The sequence below is a fragment of the Lepidochelys kempii genome, chromosome 3, assembly GCF_965140265.1.
Source record: "Lepidochelys kempii isolate rLepKem1 chromosome 3, rLepKem1.hap2, whole genome shotgun sequence".
Taxonomy (NCBI): Eukaryota; Metazoa; Chordata; order Testudines; family Cheloniidae; genus Lepidochelys; species Lepidochelys kempii.
In genome coordinates this window covers 69,156,210-69,177,545 of record NC_133258.1, presented here as the reverse complement: position 1 = coordinate 69,177,545, position 21,336 = coordinate 69,156,210, and the positions used below count along the sequence as shown (strand labels likewise).

At 40.9% G+C, this 21,336-nt stretch overlaps 1 protein-coding gene across 6 annotated transcripts in view; it reads left to right on the top strand.

The window, feature by feature from the left end:
• The window catches only part of MDN1 (midasin AAA ATPase 1), a 163,298-nt gene that overhangs the window by 68,725 nt on the left and 73,237 nt on the right, over positions 1-21,336 (top strand). For all 6 annotated transcript variants that reach the window (XR_012157991.1, XM_073336750.1, XM_073336749.1 and 3 more), the window contains 13 exons: positions 632-761; positions 3,086-3,301; positions 5,829-6,026; positions 11,207-11,415; positions 12,553-12,675; positions 13,494-13,691; positions 13,804-13,911; positions 15,660-15,848; positions 17,521-17,610; positions 17,733-17,993; positions 18,219-18,489; positions 19,618-19,777; positions 20,043-20,159. Coding sequence is in view for 5 of the 6 variants with exons in the window: in XM_073336750.1 (XP_073192851.1) it covers positions 632-761; positions 3,086-3,301; positions 5,829-6,026; positions 11,207-11,415; positions 12,553-12,675; positions 13,494-13,691; positions 13,804-13,911; positions 15,660-15,848; positions 17,521-17,610; positions 17,733-17,993; positions 18,219-18,489; positions 19,618-19,777; positions 20,043-20,159 (2,270 nt within the window). In the remaining variant the exon portion in view is untranslated. The remainder of the gene's footprint in view (positions 1-631; positions 762-3,085; positions 3,302-5,828; positions 6,027-11,206; positions 11,416-12,552; positions 12,676-13,493; positions 13,692-13,803; positions 13,912-15,659; positions 15,849-17,520; positions 17,611-17,732; positions 17,994-18,218; positions 18,490-19,617; positions 19,778-20,042; positions 20,160-21,336) is intronic.

The window sequence follows — 21,336 nt, the reverse complement described above, 5'->3', positions numbered from 1 at the left end:
CTCAAAGCTTCAGCTTTTTTACCCCTAGAGAGGGGGGTGCCCATTTTAAAAAAAAAAAAAAAATCAGTCATTTTTAGCATGCTAACAAATCTACCAGAAAGCCCCGGGTTCAGTAATTAAAGGGAAATTGCTTCTTTATTGCATATGTACTGGTTGATGATTGCTCTTTATAATCCAGCGCAAAGGAGCAATTAAGGAAAGGCATTCCAATTCAACCCTTTACCTCTATGGTGGTCTTTCTTTCAAAGGCCGAGAGGCAGATGAGATTATACAGCCCTTGTTTGATAGACTGTGTCTCTGAAGTTCCATCTCACTCTGATTCTTGCAATCTATCTCATTTTCTCCCCTATTCTCTTTCAGTATTTCAGATGAACAGTTGGTGTGTCCTCTTGGTCTTGCACTAAAAGAGCCACATTTTCTCCTACTAGTGATAGCTATAAACACCCTGTCATTATTAGAAGGAATACTACATGATTTCGAAAAGGAGTCAGTTTATTTACTGTTCTAATAATTCACATGCACTAGAACTACTAGCCTATGATAGTTTAAATGCAAGCTTAAGTAATGTAGGTCTGTAGTAGCCATGATGTATGCTGGTAGTGGCTATATAGTTATATTTTATTGCCTGCAGCTTTCTCCTGCACTGCGCAACAGATTTACAGAGATATGGTGTCCACAGAGTAACAGTCGTGAGGATTTAATACAGATCGTAAAGCACAATCTTCATCCAGGACTGTCTCTGGACAGGATAAACCACCAAGGTAAGTATAATTTAGTTTTGTGTCAAATTTAAACTCTGCATTGGAGAGAGAACTGAATTTGCAGATTGAGATGGTTTTGGCAAGGATTCACACTAATGCTTCTTCCATCCATAAATACAACTATCTCTGCAAACAGACTGATACATACACTGGCCTCTGTTCCTCCCTTCATAGCATTCCATTGCCATGTGACTGACCAAAAGTTGATAGCTTTCAGCAAAGCAATGCAAAGGTCCCCTCCCCACCTGAACTCTTCCCTCCTCTTCAATATCTTATCCTATTTCTCAGGTATTGGGGAGGAACAAAAGACCAGGACCATATCTCTCATTTCCTTTGCTACTGACAGCTTGGCTGTTGGTTTAATTTACTGAGCTCTCTCTTGTGTTCCCTTACATTTTAACTTTTGGGTGGTTCAGTCTTTGACAGTGCAGACGCTGGGTTCCTCCTCCTCTGTTGGTCTGGCACAATTTCCCCCCTGAAGTACTCCTTCCTCTGCTGCAGTTAGATACCTGCTTTACTCAAAGCGGCATACAGGAAAGTGACTTCTGTGTGCAAATCTGGCATCTACCAGAGAAGGCTAAAGAAAAGGATTGGGTTGGGGGGGAAGAGCAATGAACAAACCATCTGTGTCTCCTGCAGTACTTATGTGCTGTGGGGAGCCTTAAGAGTCCTCCTCTGAGAGCGAAACCTTTGCAATTGGCTCAAAGGCTGGATCCATTTCTGGAAATCAGATTAAACTAGCCCCTCAGCTTCTCTAAAGGGGGAGAGAAGTGCCCATGTTGGGAGTTGAGGCTTTCCCAGAGGCATCAATGGAAGCAGTTTTCTGGGGCTTTGAAAGGCCTGTAAAATAGGGCGAGGGCTCACTTGTGGGGAACAGCAACTTTTTCCATGATAGCCTCAGACTCTGAAAAGATTTTTCAGATTTCCACAAGGTAAAGGGCTTTCATTGGCAAACACCACCCCACTCCTTTGCCTAGCCTGTGGATTACATGAGTGGCTCAATGAGTTATTTCTGCCTGCTAAACCTTTCCAGGAGCCTTTAACCTCCGCTCCCAGGGGGTACTCTCAGAATTCTTCGACGTTTCCAGATTCTCTGCTAAGCTGCTGGTGCTTGCCCTTCCCCTTGAGTTTTCATGACTGCTCTAGTAGGTCACAGTTCAAAAGAGGGAGAGGTGTCCTTAGAGCTGAGCCCCAGGCTCCAATACAAGGAGCTCAAGCAGCTTGATAACTCTTGCTGTGGCACGTTTTTTTGCAGAATTCCTTCCCAGTCCCATCTCTCTCTCCAACAGATCATGTAGACAGCCTGCATCGCTCCTGATGTCAGGGTTTTTTGCCAGATCTTTCTGGGGTGGGGTTGGGGGTTCGGCAGTCGCTCATTTGTCAGGAATTTCCCTCTGAAGCATTAGACTAATTTCGTTTTAGGAATACCTGGAAGTGAACCCAAACATTCCTCGTCAGTCCCTAAGCAGAGGCACAAAGATTTGGTACTGTCAACCTTTTTCCTCCATGCTTTCCTTGTGGGAGAGGGTCTTTTTCTTTTCATCCCAGTGGATAATCCTTCATCTTCCAAGGGTATTTTCTCTTTCTTTGTTTTTTCCAAGATCAGGGAGGCCTTTTTATTCTGAAAATTATCTGGGGGATGGGAACAAATTTTGAAGGTTACTTCATATTCTTTGTAGCCCCAAGAAAGAAGAAATCAGATTTATTTTGGGTCCTTTAGTGTGTTGAACCATTTCCTAATCTCAGATTCAAAGTGGAATCTTCCATGTCTACCTTGTTTGCTATGGATGAGGACATTTTCAGGCAACCTGTTAAGCTACTATAAACTGGTGCTTCTGCTGAAATGCTTATAGCAAATACTTGATTAAAAAAAAAAAAAAAAGCGATACCCAATAACCAATTCATCTGTTGCTCACAATTCTGTATCTGGGAACCATTCTCAAAGAAAGGAGTTTCTGTATTTTGCTGAAAAAACTTTGACTTCAGGAACTAAATTTCATTAGTTCCTCATATCAGTATGACTTTTTTTTTGACCTATGCTATATATAAAATGCATGTGATGAATTTTGTGGATGTATTAGTTTTTAAAGTGTGTTGTAGAGGATTATAAATCTGTTCTTCACTCTTCTCCTCTCCCCCTTTCATTGAGCACTTTTTGAAGATTGAAAGCACCACACTTCAATGCAAATATTTTTTTAAAACAAATCTGAAGAACTTGATTGATTTTCTGTATTTCAGGGTTCTAGTTATACAGCTTTGTGCTGGAAATGACCTATATAATTCAGTTTATAATTGCAACATCTCCTTTTTTTTTTATGTTTTAGGGACAGACATAGCTGAGCTGATGATGGACTTTATTGAATGGCTAACCAACCAAGAATTTGGGCGTCAGTGTATTCTCAGTGTCCGGGACGTCTTATCGTGGGTTAACTTTATGAATGTCATGGTAGAAGATGAGGAGTACAGCCTATTTTACATCTCTCCTGTGACGTCTTTTGTCCATGCTGCGTGCCTGGTGTACATTGATGGAATAGGTTCAGGTAGGTCATCAGTGCTTATCAAAGAAGAGGTGAATATATTTAACTCTTTACATTTTTTTTCTTATTTTGCTCTTCATATTTGATTGATATCCCAGTGTTTAGTTTGGTTAAAATGAAGGCATGATGAAAATATTTGCTTCCATTTGTCAGTATCTTTAACTTAGCGTGTTTTTGCTTGCCATTTTTAACAGCAAGGACTTCTTGAATGGTTCAGCAAGCTACACACTGCACATATACAAAACTACATTAAAGTTGCAAAGTCAAGCACCATCCCCTTACGTGTATTTCTGGTGATACAGTTTTTAATTACTTGTTCACATACTATATTTCCATAGGATGCCTGCCTCATTCAGTGCCCAGTATGGACAGTGCTCAATAAATGAGTATCTAATTTGATATTATTTTATCCATCTCATTCAATGTGTGGCCTGAGGCCTTATTTACTGCAGTGTATTCAAGCCCTGCTCTGAAGACAGAATTTTTAATTTCCTCTTGGGCTCTTCTCTGGGACTCCTCATTGTAGTACCTCAGCGTTTCAGAAATATTAACTTACCTTCACAACACTCCTGTGAGATGAGTGGGTATTATCAGATGGGGTGCTGAGGCAGAGAGAATAAGGACAAAAATATCCAAAAAAGTTGGGTGCCCAATTTGAGGCCCTTAGGACCTGGTTTTTCAGCGTACTTAGCATTATATAGCACTTCATATGTTCAAAGCACAGCTCCCATTAACCTCAGCTGCAGTTGTGGATGCTCAGATCTTCTGTAAATCAGACCTCAGGGTTTCAAGTCAGGTGCCCAGAAAATGAGAAACAAACAATTAATGACCACATCTGACAAGTTTAGTTAAGCGACTTGCCTAGCATCACACAGGAGCTCCTTTGGCAGAGGCAGGGATGGAATTCAACTGCCTTAATCAAGAGAGCGTCCCTTCTCTTTTTGCAATCCCCTCCCTCCTTCCCTACATACTTTCCAACTTCTGCAACAAATGAGGCCAGGGTCCTACAGACAGTAGCTTCCTCCTTCCCTACACAACCCTGATTCATCCCCAGAGCAGGTCTGTCCTGTCCACTGATTAAGGGAGGGGTCCAGTGGAAAAACTATATTATCATGTAAATAAAGACTGTATCATGATGTATACACATAAGCGGGCTGAATTAAGGTTGCACAGGCAAACTTAATTCTGGCATTTCCTAACTTTTGAGTGCTTGAGTTTGCAACCTTAATGTTCTTTCATTGTAGTGTTTTTGAGTGTAACTTCCTAGGCTTTTAAAATAGTAAATTGGAAAAAACAGAAATTCTATTGTGGCCTCATATTGACACCCACATGGGTCATTAGCAGGGTTGGGACCTTTAGATCCGCAGCAGAGACCTTTGCCACTTGCATTCACAGAAGAACTGATAGCAATTAGTAGGTGCTCATCCTCTGTCGACCACCTCTAAAGGGGATGAGACACTGACTTTCCAGTGGGTTTCCACAGATATTTGCTGACAGCAGAAGAGTTGTAAGAGTCAGCAATCATGGGTTCTGTTCCAGGCTCTAGAGGGGAGTGTACTCTAGTGGGTTCAGACTCTTCTGCCTGTCTCCACCCTTCACGAAGCTTGATCCCTTTTTGCCCTGCTCCCTCCAACCTGTCTGGCCTGTGTCTGGTCCAGTCCTGTCTCTTCTTCACCCCTTGCCCCACCCACTCTGTTTCCATTTCTCAGGCTTCTCTTTCCAGTCCCAGTCTCCTTGCCCAGCCAATCCCAGTTCCTACCCTCCCAGTTCCTTATCCAATTCGTCTCTCTTTCCTCCTCCTGCCCCCACCCCCATGCTCCCAGGTTTCTCAACCTGTTTGTCTCCCCATTCCGGTAACTTTGCCTAATCAGTCCCAGTTCTTCCTGTGGACCCAGTTCCTTGTCGGATCTGTTTCTTCTCCCCCTGCTTCTCAACCTCTGGTTCCTACTCCCAATCTTCTTGTCCAGTCAGTACCCCCTCCTCCTATCTCCTGTTGTAGGGTGTTTCCCTTCTTCCCTCAGACTTGAAAACTGACAAACATAAGCATGTGAATTTCTCCAAAAAATCTGCCTTAAGCAGACATCTGGCCTGGAAAATTTCAGCCCAAACTGTTGAAGTTTTGCATAGTTATAAGCAGCTATAAACAGGATCTTTTAATGGGAAGTGTGAGGCAACTTTAATAATAGGCAGTGTTACCCTGCCCCACCTATAGTACAGTAGATTGATTAACCTTCACCTTTTTGATTTTTAATTCAAGGCAGTAATACAGTTGTGATGAGACATCAAGCACCTTGTGCCTTCTGGAAAACAATGCTACTGTATCTGTAGATCTATATTTCATACATGTGTGTGTGTCTTTGTTGAATTCACTAACAGTATTTGGTTGAGCTCAGCACTGTGCATTCACTGTAGTTTACTGCACTGCAGTTTCTATACTGTTGGCTGTCCATGTGTTTCTGAATTTTGAAATGAAAGCAACTGGCTGCAGTTGGAAATCTTATTTTACTTCCTTTTGTTTTCTTTAATATAGGTACAACATCTTGCTCTGCTGATACTGCTTTATCCGCTCGTGAAAAATGTCTGAAATTCTTATGTGAGAAACTTTGCACTATTGTTGAGCTTACGGAATATCAGAAGGATGAACTGAGGATTTACTACAGAACAAAGGAGAGAGAATTTATATGGATGGAAAACTTCATCGGAGTCCATCCATTTTTTATACCAAGAGGCAAGTGTTTTTTGTGGGGTGGGGAACATTCATCCCATGTTTTGTTTTTAATGACTTATCAAGTACTAGCCTTAGCCCCAAGATATGTGGGGAACTACGCTGTAATTCATGTGTTCTAAAAATAAAGACACAACCTCTTTTCTTTTTATAAAAGCGCTGCAGAGTATTTCCAAGCATATCTAATATAATTGTTCCACCCTTTTTAGAAAGCCATATCTGTAAGCAACCATTTTTTTTTTTACTTTGAGTGGCTGCTTCAGGCATATTACACTTCATCTGACCTCAATTTTGGTGTGTAATGATATCTCAGTTTTCATGGTCAGATCAGCTGCTAGCTTTGGGCCATGGGCAGTGCTCATCCATCCACTTCTCAAGGAATGGGAACCTATCTTATTGCTCCACTGTTAGAGACTTACTGACTGACCCATTGCAGCCTTAGAATTCCAAGGGAGAGTATGTGGGTACCACAGGACTGAGTATGATATGCGAACCTAGATATTCTTATTGTGTAATATTTGGACCATTCTGCTTGTGGACTGGCTAGGACAATAAGATCTCTTTTCCTCTTAAACACTGATATAGGGCATCAAACTTCCCCTCTCCTCCCATTGTTGTCATTGTGCCCCGTTAGTACACAGGTGAATTGGAGGGACACTATAGTACTGGTGACGTTCATGGCTCTGAGTTTGATTGTGGCATAGTTTCTGCAATCTTGTGCTGCAGCTATAATGAAGTCTAAAAGTTTTATTTTTATCTGCCTCTTCTTCTCCCACCATAGCATCTAGGGAATCTAGACCAACAGAATTGTGTTTTAGCATTGGACAACCTGGTGTATTGTATTTTACTTTGTTTGGATACAGGAAGCTGATATTTAAGATTCCATCCACAAAGTAGATGGAAAATGTGCTGTATTGGGGATCATTAGTGTCTGCTTATGGAGGAACTAGGTGAGTTGTGGCCTACAGCCTATGAGATACCAAGACCACATAAGTTCACCAGGTGTCTTGTTGCTGCTGCAAGCTAGCAGTTTGGGTCAGTTGTTGAGTGAAACTGTTTTCTCTAGTTTCAGAGTAACAGCCATGTTAGTCTGTATTCGCAAAAAGAAAAGGAGTACTTGTGGCACCTTAGAGACTAACCAATTTATTTGAGCATAAGCTTTCGTGAGCTACAGCTCACTTCATCGGATGCATGCATCTAGGCAGCTTCTGTCAGACAAGCGGTCATGGGCCCTTATATAAGAAACCATTTCTTGACAATGGTAGTCCTACAAATTACCTTTGGGTTTTGAGCCTTTTTTGTAGGTAAAGCTGGCTGAGAAGGTTTTGAGGAAGCGGCTCTAATGTTGTTTTGAAACTTCTGATTTCCTTGTCCCGGAGGGTTTTATTTCAGTGAATGATAGTGTCTATCTGCATGGGTTTTCTTGGCCAATGGATCTCTTGGTGACCGACTAAGTTCTGCTGTCTGTTCGATGACTTTATTAGACCTACTAGTTCCTTTTCCTGCTGTTTACTGTGGGGTGATACTGATCTGTCTATGGACTGTGGAATGAGTGGATGGGGTTATTTAGCATCTCTTCCCTCCTTTCTGAGAAGTCCAACAACAGCAGTGTTGGGGAAATTGCATGTCATTCCGCGAAGTTTTCATAAGAGATCTTGTAGGGTTTCATCTTGTTGTCTTCTCTTCTCTCTCTTGTCTCTTCAGACTTGCTCAGGGAAGAGGGCTGGATTCCATGTTTAATTCTGCAGGACATGATATGAATTCGGGATTTCATGATCCCAGCATTCCACAGCATTGGGGGTGCCATTAAGATCAGTGGGATGTTTGCAGAGAGATCAAGGGAGAAACACAGCCATTATGTAGTAACTGAACTGTTTACTCAGCATGTCATTGGCATATTTTGTATCACTTACAAAGGAAAATCTGCTCCTGTTTAGGCCACAACTACTTCTGTCCTTTGTTTCTCTTTTTCGTTCTCTTCTTTTCTCTTTTTCACTCTCCGTCTTCCCTCTGTGTATCTCCTCTGTTCTCTCTGCATTTTCTTCTCTGAAGCAACTCCTAATTCCCTTTCCCCGTAGGGCTTTACACCCATCCTTTTGCTGTTCCATTTGCTAAAATAATCAGCAATGGAATAATTAATATTGACATTGAAGTGTGGTCATTGTGCGTTAAAGTTGACAACTCTAGACTGGTCAAAAGTGGACAATAAAGTTCATACCCCTGAGTCTTTGTTTCAGGATGTTTTTTTCTGACTTGGCAGATATCATGGCATCAGTTACATTCAGTTCATGTGTGGAAGATTATCTCTGTTGCCATGAGGACTAGAAACCCTATTAAAAAAAAAAAAAAAGATGAGATTCTGCACAATCTGAATGTGTCATGCAGGCCACATACATCATGTGGGCTGTGCATTTTGATGCCACTGATAAAACCACATTAATGGATTCGTACTATAGTACCCATTGTGCTGATAGCTAAAAGCTAGGTCTTTCATCAAAGCCAGGCAATACAGTCTCTCTGCTTATCCAGTGTCTGCTTGAGAGGCATGGATCAAGGTGAAATGCCTGAAGTTCAACCCAGAAAAAAGAGAGGTGATGCTGGTGGGGAATGGGAGAACTGATCTGTGGTGGTGAGGGGTTCTATGCTATGAAGTGTTGTGCCTTCCCTTAATCCAAGGTGTGCAGCACAGGGGTTATTTTGGACCCTTATCTGCTACAGTGTCTGATCTAAGTGTCAAAATTTTTTTCTATCTGCGCCTGGTCAGGATGTTGTGACCTGTGTTCCCTCATGCAATCCTTGTCACTCTCTAGATTGGGTGACTCTGATGCACCTCTGAAGTCCACCGGAGATATTAGGGTAGTGCAGGACACAGTAGCCAACCTGTTTAGCTATGCTGAGCATGCTGCACCTGTGCTCTTTATGCTGCAAGGGCTTATCTATGTCCAGACAAACTGGAGATTGCTGGCTTCTCTGAAGCTCTGTATATGGTCTGGCTATGTAAGAGCTCACTCTCCCTTCATACTTTCATTACTGATGAGATTAAAGATAGTGTTTCTGTAACTAGATTTGCAGACCAGGGGAATAAGGAAGGGTGTTTCACTCGGCGCCACTTAACGAGAAGTTGCTGCCAGCTCTTTGGGGGAAGCCTCTGTCTGAGTTAAATTTGTGTATGCTTTTAATGACTGAGAAGAGAAGTGGATGGAGGTGTTACCTTAGCCTGTGTGCTCTTTAGTGTGACATCATGGGAGTTGTAAATTTGGAGACTGTCCTTTTGGTGGAGCCAGTTATTGGCAGGATAATATATTTTGATTGTGACTTTACTGATGTAAAGTCTCTTTTTTTTAGGCAGCAGGCATGTCGATTTTATTTAAACAAAAATAAATGTGTAGACAAATGGAGAGGTCTAATATAAAGAAAAATGGAAGAGTTCTAAATAAGAAGTTTGTCATATAACGCACACTCTTTTGGAAGGATGGAATGTTTTCAGGTGTTTATAAGTAAGGAGAAATGTGCTGGGATGGAAAAGAGTGGTGGGAGTCAGAGTGCTGACTCATAATTCATTTGGCTAACTTTTATTTTATAACATTGCACAATTCAGAGCAGTAGTACCCAGTCTGATTATGGAGGAAGGTCACATAAGCCTAACCCTAAATGTGTGTGGGCCAAACAGATTCTACATATTTGAATAAGTTTAAAGTCACCTGTATTGAGTTATATTTTAAGTTCAGCTTGTTTCATAAGTATTTAGATAGGTTGTTTCTCAATTGTACGGTATTGTCTATTTGCACACTTGTGCAAACTAAAATGATGTAATCATGACGACAAAATACTAATGAATCAGTTAGTGTATTGTGTTGAAGCAGGCCTTATGAAATGCCCTGGTGGGCCTTAGATTGGACATCCCTGTTTAGAGCATGTCTCTGTTGTATTATAGCCAGTGCCTAACTTGAAACATTCAAAAACATGGTGATGGGCAATGTTCCCTCTAATTTTTCCCATGCATGTGCAGAATGAATTTTGTTATGTGCACCAATATGGAGGTGATGTGTGGTGGGAGAGGGGCTGGGGCAGAGGGGTTCAGAGTGTGGGAGTGGGCTCAGGGCTGGGGCAGAGGGTTGAGGTGAGGGCCCCAACTGGGGGTGCGGGCTCTGGGGTGGGGCCGGGGATGAGGGACTTGGGGTGCAGGCTGCCCCCTGGCCACGTGGGGGAGAGGACTTCCCCCAGCCCTCTCCCCGCAGCAGTACCTGTGCTGGGGCCGGGGGAGAGGCGCCTCTCCCTGGCCATGGCAACGCTGGGGCTGGGGCACCTATCCCCGCCTCTACCCAGCCATGGCAATTCCGGGGCTGGGGAATAATCTCTCTCCCTGGCCGTGGCAGCTCTGGGGCTAGAGCTGCGGGGGAGGCACCTCTTCCCACTGTAGCCCTGAGCTCATGTGTGGCCCTTGATAGGCTGCTGCAAAGCCACACAGCTTAGAGGGAACTTAGGTGACTGGCTCTTATAAATACATCTAATCACAGAATCTTATACAAAGTTATACATGGTTTACTTTCTAACAGGATAACTGGCACCCAAAAGGGGAGAATACCTCTTTCCTAGGAAACAAATATCGAAATCTTTAAAGAAGGATAGTGACTAACACCTTGCATACGTGAGAAATGGTGATTTACTATTGAAATTACAGTGAGCTCTAAAGGTGAAGGTTTCTGGTGGGCAAGAAGATCAATGTTTTCTCCAGGATGTGTTCTATAACCAGAGTAAAGTAAATGCTTGCATGAGAGGGCACTTAACTTTGGCTCACAAAACTGGCAATGTGTGAACAGATTCATAAACTTTCCCTCCACTTTGGTTCATGAACACCTACAGGTTTTAAAATTCCATGTCCAAAACGCATTGCAAAAAGTGCATGTGCAGGTGTGTGTGTATGCACAAAATTATGCATGAACAAATGGAGACTGCGCTGAGGTCAAACCGAATATCAAACACTAAATATGTCTGCCAGATTTCTGAGGATAACTGCTTGATACATAATTTAGTTACTGGTCTATCTTCCATCACGCGCTGTAGTAGGGTGAAAAAGCAGTTGGCAAGTTAATAGGTCTTTAGAAAACGTGATCTAAAATATTCTAAATATCTGTAATATTTAGTCTGTGGTTTAATTTTGTTTTGCTTTCTCTTCATCGTAGGCCCTGTTTTTCAGAGGAACAGTGTTTCAGATTATGCTTTAAATGCAGGAACTACAGCAGTGAATGCACAAAGGCTGTTAAGAGCCTTACAGCTTAACAAACCCATTCTGCTGGAGGGGTCTCCAGGTGTGGGCAAGACCAGTCTAGTAGCAGCATTGGCAAAGGCTTCAGGAAATTGCCTTGTTCGAATCAACCTGTCTGAGCAAACGGTAGGGTAAAATATTACCCGGTAATTGATTTTTTTTAAAAAAATGTGTAGATCCATATGTAAAATATTATTTTGGTTTCTTATTTTATGAAGCATGAGTGGTTACACTTGTAAACTCAGATGTTGAGTCATAATTGTCCGGCTTCCCTCATCAGTCTTGAGATTAGACTAATGAGGAGTGGAGTGTCATGACAGAGCAGAGAGCCGCTGTTGTTTCCAGAAACTGTGCTCTGTGCTGATTACAATGTGCAGATCATCACGTACGCTGCATATAGTTTGAGTGCTGCAAACTTGTTTGAAAGACTTAAGCTGTAGTGTAGCCATAGCCGAAGTCAATATAAATTATATTGCTCAGGGGTATGAATTCGCCACCCCCTTGAGCAACATAATTTATGTCAATTTTAAGGCCGGCGTGGACAGTGCTATGTCAGCAGGAGAGCTTCTCCGCCGGCATAGCCACTGCCACTTGTTGGGGGTGGATTAATTAAGTTGATGGGAGATCTCTCTCCCATTGACTGTGGCCATGTCTACGCTACCTGCTGGGTTGGCGGGTAGCGATCAATCTATCGGGGATCGATTTATCGCATCTAGTGTAGACGCGATAAATCGATCCCCGATTGCTCTGCCGTGGACTCTGGAACTCCACCACGGTGAGAGGGGGAAGCGGAGTTGACAGGGGAGCGGTGAACATGGATCCCGCGCTGCGAGGACACGAAGTAAGTGATTCTAAGTCGATCTAAAGATACGTCAACTTCAGCTACGCTATTCTCGTAGCTGAAGTTGCGTTATCTTAGATCAATTTCCCCTCCGAGTGTAGACCAGGCCTTAGAGTGGCTACACAGGGATCTTACAGCAATGCAGCTGCATCAGTGCAGCTGTGCTGCTGTAAGCTCTCTAGGGTAGTCATAGCCTTTGCTGGAGGCTGACATTCATGTTCTTGCATTGTTCTGCATACTGTATTTGGTGACTGAAGTCCCAATATGGAAAATGTAGAATATCTTCTTTTAACTATCATCAATTTTAAATGCATAACTAGATCTTAGCTTTTAAAAAATAAGCAAAAATGCAAAGCAAGCTCGAAATCTGGTAACCTTTTATCTAGTTTTAAATCTTTGCTTTCTTCCTCTGTTTCCCCAAGGATGTGACAGATTTATTTGGGACAGACTTGCCTGTGGAAGGTGGAAAGGGAGGAGAATTTGCCTGGCGTGATGGACCCCTGCTTGCAGCATTAAAGGGTGGACACTGGATTGTATTAGATGAGGTGAATGCAAGTCTGGCAAACCGATAAAATGGGAATATTTAGGAGAAGAGAAGTGGTGATTTATGGGTGTTTGGGGTAAAATTTTCACAACCAGCTAAATGACATGGTTGGAAGTGCCTAAATCATCTTTGAAAATGAGACGTAGGCCCCTAATTCCACTGACTTTCAATGAAAGTTAAGCTCCTAAAAGTCTGCAATCACTTTTGAAAATGGATTTAGACTCCTAAGTTGCTTAAAGCACTTTTGAAAATGTTACCCTTAAACTGACTGCAAGTTATTTCTTTTTAAAAATGTTTTGTATGTAGCAAAGTATGCATTCCTCATGGAGACCTGGACTACAGTTATACTAAGTATGATGTTTTGAAAAGAAATTGTGTCTTTAGCTATTTGTGTATATTAAAAAACAAACCCACCCTAATTTCCTCTGTTGTGCGAAACACAATTTTTAAGCATTTGTGTAACATAAATATCTCAACTAACTTTATTAACTTGATAAAACATTTAATCTGTGGATTTAGGAGTAGCATGAAAATAGTTCAAAAGGAAAAATGAATGCTTGAAAATAGACATCTATAATGCAATCATGCTCAGATACGTTGGTGAGGGCATTGTAAAAGAATGTAAATAGAACAGAAAAACCTTACCTTACCCACTAGTGCAGTGCCATAATGTGGGATTTGTTAGCTGTGGATAGTCATGTATGATCATGTTTGGACAGGCAAGAAAAGTTGAATCACATTTGTGTTTAAATTATAGCCTGCTAAAGTGGAGGCCACTTTTGAACAACATTATTTCATCTTATTTCTTTTTTCAAATAGTTAAATCTGGCTTCTCAGTCTGTATTAGAAGGACTAAATGCCTGCTTTGATCACCGAGCAGAGATTTACATCCCAGAATTAGGGATGAGTTTTCATGTGCAACATAAGAAGACGAAGATCTTTGGATGCCAGAATCCCTACAGACAAGGAGGTGGAAGAAAGGGGCTGCCCAAGTCCTTTCTTAATAGATTTACACAGGCAAGTCATGCATTCATTTCAGGTTATGCCTATGATTCTTTTTTGTGTCCTTCTTGTGATGTAACCCACATGCACACTACATAAATTCCTCCATGTGTTCTTGGTCCTGCAGGTATATGTTGATCCACTTACAGCTGCAGATATGGAGTTCATTGGGAATACCCTGTTTCCTGCCATCGACAAAAATATTATTGCTAAAATGGTTGCTTTCAATAACAAGGTAAAATATGTTTACTTTTCAGATTTGTACTGATGAAAACAGTTGTCTGAGGTAGGCAGAATGAGTGAGAAACGTTTAAAAAAATATATAGAGGGTAGTTTTGGGGTGACAATGCTGACAGGTGAATTTGAAAAATAATTGTTCTCACTGAGTGTGGGCTATTCTAGAAACATGAGGGAAAACCAAAGCTTTGTTTTTACAAAACTGAGTTACATTTCTGTTTCTGGATTTAAGGCTGTTATTTATCATAGAATGCTGTGAAAAGGACTATACTCTAGGAAAAGTAGAAATTGAAGTATTTTGAGCAATAGAGGCTTTTGTGGGTATGCAGGGTATTTTTAGTATATTTGCGGGATGATCAGTTACAATCACAAGAGAAGACCATAATGGATAAATCCTTTTAGCAATAGATACAGAGATAACCAACATCCAGAATTTAGTCTATTTTAACAGGCATTCAATAGCTTCTAATTTATGGTGCCTCAAGACATAGAAGTGCTCTGTTTAGGGTTTAAGGCCTGTTGTTCTGCACATTAGTGTCCTAAACGTTTTCAAACTTACTTTTTCTAAGTCCACAATACATTGTAAAAGTTTAATTCAAATGAGTCTAATTTCAAAGACTTTTATTGCAGAAAAATCCCCTCCACTGAGTCATTGGGGTTGGACTGGTTTACAAACAAAGATAAGATTTTTGACGTGCTTATCGAGTTGCTTCTAAAACAGATAGTTATCCCTGTTTGGCCATATCTGAGGAGACTGGGGGAAGGAGCACATCTACTCTCCAAGCTGTCAATTCTACTAAAGTTGGCATTGTGATAAAGTCCACTGAAAGAATTTTATCTGAGGGGGCTTTTCTTTTGTAAGTGTGTGTGTGTGAGAGAGAGAGATAAAATAGCTGACCTTTAAAGCCAAGAAAAGTATGAAGAGATAAAAGAATATATATTATATGTACACTTGGCTGCATTAAATTTTTTTTTATTATTTCAACAGACAATATTGATGTTTAGTTTAAGCACTTTTTCAATTTTTATCAATTTAAATTTTCACAGTTGCACAAAATTATAGGTTTTAACCATTATTTTTATTTTTATCAAATTTTCACAGTTGAGGGAATTTATTGGGATATTGATTGGGTACACAATAATTAGTAAATGACAGTAAATGTTGTGATTCAAAAAGCTAAACCTTTATAACCATTAAAACACAAATTGTCAACATCACATATCAAAATATCCGAAGTAAATATCCTTAAATCCAACTCTTAAGTTCTCAAGCAGCATTTTTCTTTCTTTGCCCATCTGTAAATTTTGATTATTGATGGAAATATTTTTTCATTAGTTTGTGTGTGTACAGTTAAATCAATGTTTACTGGCATTACTGATTAAAATTTAATCCTTCCATGCCTAATTATATGCCTTATGTAGAATTATTATATGGTGGAATATCACTGAAAGGATATTGGCAGATTGCAAAAGAAATGTGAGTTCATGCAATGACTAAGATGTTAGGTCATTAGGAGATAAAAGACCACCTTCATTTTGGGTGGGCTGAATCTGGTGGCAACAGACCCCAGATGGCTCCTGACAGTGACAATGAAGTGAGCAGGGCTCCTAACTCCTATTGGCAATGTTCTCTACATCAGGTGAGCAGAGCCTAATGACACAGGTCTACTTGGCTTTTAAAAATATTTCTAAGATGACTGCATATGTGAGTGAAATAAAAAGATTTTGAACTGCTGCTTTCTCCAGATTGATCAAGAGGTTAATGCTCTCAAGAAGTGGGGACAGAAAGGAGGACCCTGGGAATTTAACCTGCGTGATCTTTTCCGCTGGTGTCAGCTGATACTTGTTGATCAGTCACCAGGATGCTATGATCCAGGCCAACATGTATTTTTGGTCTATGGTGAAAGAATGAGAACCAGAGAAGACCAAGAGAAGGTGAGCTGTACATCCTTGCTCTCTGTTCCTTGATTGTTACATGTTTCCAGTAATGCCTATGTAAATGCAGGTTTCAGAGTAACAGCCGTGTTAGTCTGTATTCGCAAAAAGAAAAGGAGGACTTGTGGCACCTTAGCGACTAACCAATTTATTTGAGCATAAGCTTTCGTGAGCTATAGCTCACGAAAGCTTATGCTCAAATAAATTGGTTAGTTTCTAAGGTGCCACAAGTCCTCCTTTTCTTTTTATGTAAATGCAATGATATTTGACAGTTTTCCTGTAGAAATTACTGTTGCACACAAAGGAAAATTTTCAGACATCCTTCATGTACCTTTTCCTAATTTCCTTTTGAAATACCTATTGTTTCTAAAGCTATTCGTGTAAGACAGTGGTTCTCAAACGTTGATCACGCCCCCCGTCCCCCCGCTTTGTATCTGTAATTGTTTATGCCCCTCACTCCCACCATACAAACACATATATGGATGCCCAGCTCTGAAAGCAGTGCCGCTGCCAGCAACAGCACAGAAGTAAGGGTGGCATAGTATGGCATTGCCACCCTTACTTCTCTGCTACTGGCAGCAGCAAAATACTTTTACAAGGGCAAAACAATATAAAACATTTCTCAGGTCATCTATTAAATATCAGTATTTATGCAAAAATACCTTACACGTTCTTATGGAATGACCTGAATTTCATGAGTGGATGGGGACCGAAGGTTGTGAAGTTGGGAAGAAAATTAGTAATGATATGTGGAAGGATCTAGGAATTGAGTAGCAATTGGTCGACAGCTGTGGGAGGGAGGGTGAGTAGTGTAATCTACTTAGTTAATGTTGCAAGGTTGTTGTTTTTTCCTCCACTGGCTTTGTTTCGTTTCTGCATCCTTCAAAGCCATTATCTGTAACGTGAATGTGTTGTACAGTGTCACCCTACTTACATTTTGTCGCCATCTACCACCACCCTTCTGTATTATATTCTGCCAGCTTCTTTGGCTTTATTGAACCCTATGTCTTCTCCCATTTGACAGTGCCTTTTTTCACGCCACTCCCCAGGCTTGAAACTGTCTCCCTTGTTCAGTATGCCAAGCAAACCCACTTACTTACTTTAAGTCCCCCCTAAAATTCATTTATTTGGGTTAGCTTTATACCACTCAGACTCCTCCTGCTCTCTAATACTCCTTTCATTTTCCTCATTACAGTTTAAATAAAAATAACCAAACAACCTAGACTGAAAATTTATCAAACCATAAGACTAAACTTTTGTGCCAAATAGCTGCTTGGTCATTTTTCCCTTATGTTTCATTCTTTCCCCTTTCCTTGATCCACATTGTCTCTTTCTATATGCTATTTCAGAAGCTTTACTGGCTGGCTTCTCTGCCTGTACTCAGTTAAAGAAAAGAGGTACTGGTAGTATTAAATTGTGTTCCATGTTCTGTGATAAGAAGCCATGATTTGCTAAGTCTGAAGGACTTGTGGAATTGCTGATGAGTGCTGCAAAACAGTTGCAGCATTTCATTGCTGGATGAAATGATCCCTTTGAATAAACCGTGAATAAGTTGGTAAAGCGCTTTGGGGTAGCTCACAGTGAAAATTTCTACAGAAATAAAACATAATCCCCACACTGTAGAAATCTAGGCTGATTCATCTTTTTTTAACCTTTCTTTTGGCTATTTTAGGTCATTTCCATATTCAGGGATGTTTTTGGCCAGAATTCTAATCCATATAGGGGAACCAGACAGTTTCTCATCACTCCTTATAATGTTCAGGTAAGATAAATTAAAAAGAGGTGATTTTTTTTATCACCGTAAACTTGAGCTTCCATTTTCCCTTCTCTTGCCTTCATCGCCCCCCATCAACATACTTAAGTGTGTTTATTAATTCTTTTTAGATTGGCTACTCAGTTCTTGCTCGTGGCAACTATATTCCTCCCCCTTGCAGACGTCTGTCTCTTTTACATCATTCCCTGCAGTCCCTTGAGTCCATAATGAAATGTGTGCATATGGGCTGGATGGTAATATTGGTGGGTCCTGCAGCTGTTGGGAAGACCAGCCTTGTTGAACTTCTGGCTCACCTGACAGGTCATCGATTAAAGGTTATGGCAATGAACAGTGCTATGGATACAACTGAACTCTTAGGTGGATTTGAACAGGTAAATATTATTTTTGGGGATGGGAGGTAATTTCATAGAATCATAGAATATTAGGGTTGGAAGGGACCTCAGGAGGTCATCTAGTCCAACCCCCTGCTCAAAGCAGGACCAACACCAACTAAAGTTTATCCAACTATATATAGTAGTTGTGACATTAGAGTTAAAGCACTGAATAGTATCTATATACTATGGCTGTCTGGATATAGTAACCGCTTAATGTTGCAGGTTGATGTCATTCGGCCATGGCAGTGCCTACTAGAGAAAGTGGAGAGTGCTGTGAGGACACTAATAAGGGACAGTCTCCTTCTGACTGAAATCTGTCCCGATGATGCTGAAGTTGTGTTGCGTGCTTGGAGCAGTTTCATCCTTAACTTTAAACCCAAATCTCTGGGTGAAGGGAGTAGAAGTGTCACAAGTGAACTGGTGAACAAACTAGAGGGAATACTTGCACTTATCCAGCGACTAAACAACAAAATAAACTCTTATTCAAAAGCAGGTATGTACAGAGCTTATTTGAAATCAAAGCACTGAAAATTAAATATTCCAGGTACGGACAACTCTGTGCCAAGTTATAGATCTAATGAAATGTTGAAAATGATTCCTGGTTTTTCATTGCTTATCTCTGAAGCTACTATGAACTCTGCATATGTAACACACAGTTCATCTGTTAGAAAGGTTCTTTATTAGTGGTTTCTTCAGATTTGTTTTATTATACAAATGTACTATGGTACTGCGCAGCAGCCAAAATCAGGGTCTTGTTGTACTGGATATTTTACAAATATGTAATGAGGGACAGCTCATGCCTCAAAGAGCTTATAATCGAGAACCCCAGAACTTCAGTGAGTTTGGTGTGGGTGGACTCCTGTGCCTGTGGGGAGTTCATAGCATGCAAAATATATGCATGTAACAAACAAATGGAGGGAAAGGGAACTGTTGGATTAAATTGACAATAGTAAATCCTCCCAGTTCAACTTTATAACCAATTACAAGGCCAAATTGAGAGATGTTCGATAGCAGTTGTATTGATATCTGCATCTTGATTTTAATAGTAGAATATTGTTGCATATAAGATTTATTTTATGGTCTTCCTCTCCACAAATTTTTACCACTGTCTTTCTAATTCCAATGGCTGGATTTCCAAAGCTAAAGGAAATGGTTATGGAGGTAGTTGGCATCCTTGTCTTGCCCCTCTGAAGAGGGGAACTTGGGGATGTTTGTTCTTGCAGTTAATGTCTAGAATAAAAAGTGGACACATTTTCATCAATTTCAGGAGGGTGATGCATTTCTAATTAAATCCTGTCAACTGCCCTTTTCAGCATTTAATAAAAATGCACCATTAGTATCTATTAACCTCGCCCCCTGTGTTAGATGTAGTAGACTCTAAGTTCCAAATCTTGCAGCTGTATCCACCCTGCCAAGACCCTGTATCCATGTAGATCTTGGGCACATGGATCCAGTTGCATAAGGGCCTAAATTACATAGTTCTCTTATGTGGAGGAAATGTGAAATCCAGCAGTGGCTCATTTAGTTTACTCAGTAAACTACTAGCTTGTCACTTCACTGGAAATGAAGGCTGTCTTGGCCAGTAATAGAAGTAGTGATTACAAGATGTGTTCTGTTTCAGAGTTTTCGAGACTGATGGAAGAATTTCGACATTTCAGGCTGCAGCTTGTTCAGTCTGTGGATGGTAACAGTCATGGCACTTTTGAATGGGTTGATGGAATGTTGATTCAGGCGTTGCAATCTGGGGACTGGCTTTTAATGGACAATGTAAACTTCTGCAAGTAAGAGCATACAGTAATTTCATTTCTTCAGTCAATAAACCTCTTTCTACCTCCCTTGTTCACTTGGCCCTTCAGTCGTTCATAAAAATTTTCTAAAGCTGAAAAAGTTAGTCTGATGGCACAGTATCTAGTTAGTAAAAGTTCTTTTCCAACTGCTTTGATTACCACTTCAGCTCTTCATTTTTGGATTATAGTGTTTTGATTAACTGTGGGATTGATGATGAAAGATAATTTGCAACTCATGTAAACTTTCTTTTGAATGTAGTCCATCAGTGCTGGACCGCTTGAATGCTCTACTCGAACCTGGGGGCGTCCTTACCATGAGTGAGAGAGGTGTGATAGATGGCACCACCCCTACTGTTGCCCCTCATCCGAATTTCAGGTGCTCCATTTCTTTACTTCTGTGAAGTTACTTTATATTTTTGTTGGGTTTTGACTGAAAAAACAACTTACACTGGTAGTGGCAATTTAAATGCTCTGAGGGCACATAGCAACTCCAGCATTGTTACAATTGGATGGTTTTCTACTGTCCTCCAAAATCTCTTCACATCTAAATAGCCTTCTGCAGCAAGAATGTCTTGTTAGGGGGTGACCACAGAAGAATTTGCCTGTGTTTTTGGGTTTTTGCTGAATGAGTTTAACACCTCTTTCTGTCCAAATAGAGAGGCAGAACAGAGGCAGAGGGTGCTTTATATAATTGATCCAAATAACTTTAAAGGGAAGTTAACATAAATTTGTGTCCTAATGCTAAGGTGAACTTACATAAACTGAACTCACATTGAGTTCACTGGGAATCTGCCTGAGTAAGTTCCGTGCATGCTGGTCCACTGTGGGATTGGAAGATTCTTGTTAGTAATGTCCGTTTTGGTCCACACCTAAGTACTGTGTCTCCTCGTGTTCTGAACCAAGGCTATAAGGGACAGTACAGACTGGGCACTTCTCCAATTCCTTCTTACTGCTGCACGGTGTGAGATGGAACACTCCAGTGTCCTCAAAACTCGTCCTTCAACTTTATGTGTAAATAGTTCAAAAACACATCTTGTTAGATAGTTTTAGTATAGTTAGGGTCTTGGGAGTCTGTTTTTCCCCTTTGGGGGTTTTCCTCTTCACCACACTGCTCTCCCTTCTTCCTGGCATGGAAATCTTGTCACGAGGTAATCTCATCAACTTCATCCTTGCTTACGCTCCTAACAGCGTTAGAAATCTGTATAAATGTAGAAAAGTCCACTTTGGCACCAAGGAGGATGAGGTAATATCTTTTTTTGGACCAGCTTCCATTGGTGAGAGAGAGAGAAGATTTCAAGCCACACAGAGCTGAAAGGCTTTTCTCTCTCTCTCTCCAACAGCAGCTGGTCCAGTAAAAGATATTACCTCACCCCTCTTGTGTCTCTAGTATCTGGGACTGACATGGCTACAACTACACTTCAGCACCATCACAGGCTATAGATTTCATGGGAGCATCTCTGGACTCACTCAGAGCCAGCCTTTCCAGAGACAGATTCCAATCCACGAGCATTCTGATCCGCCTTCTCAGAAAGAGTGCACAAACATTGGTTTGG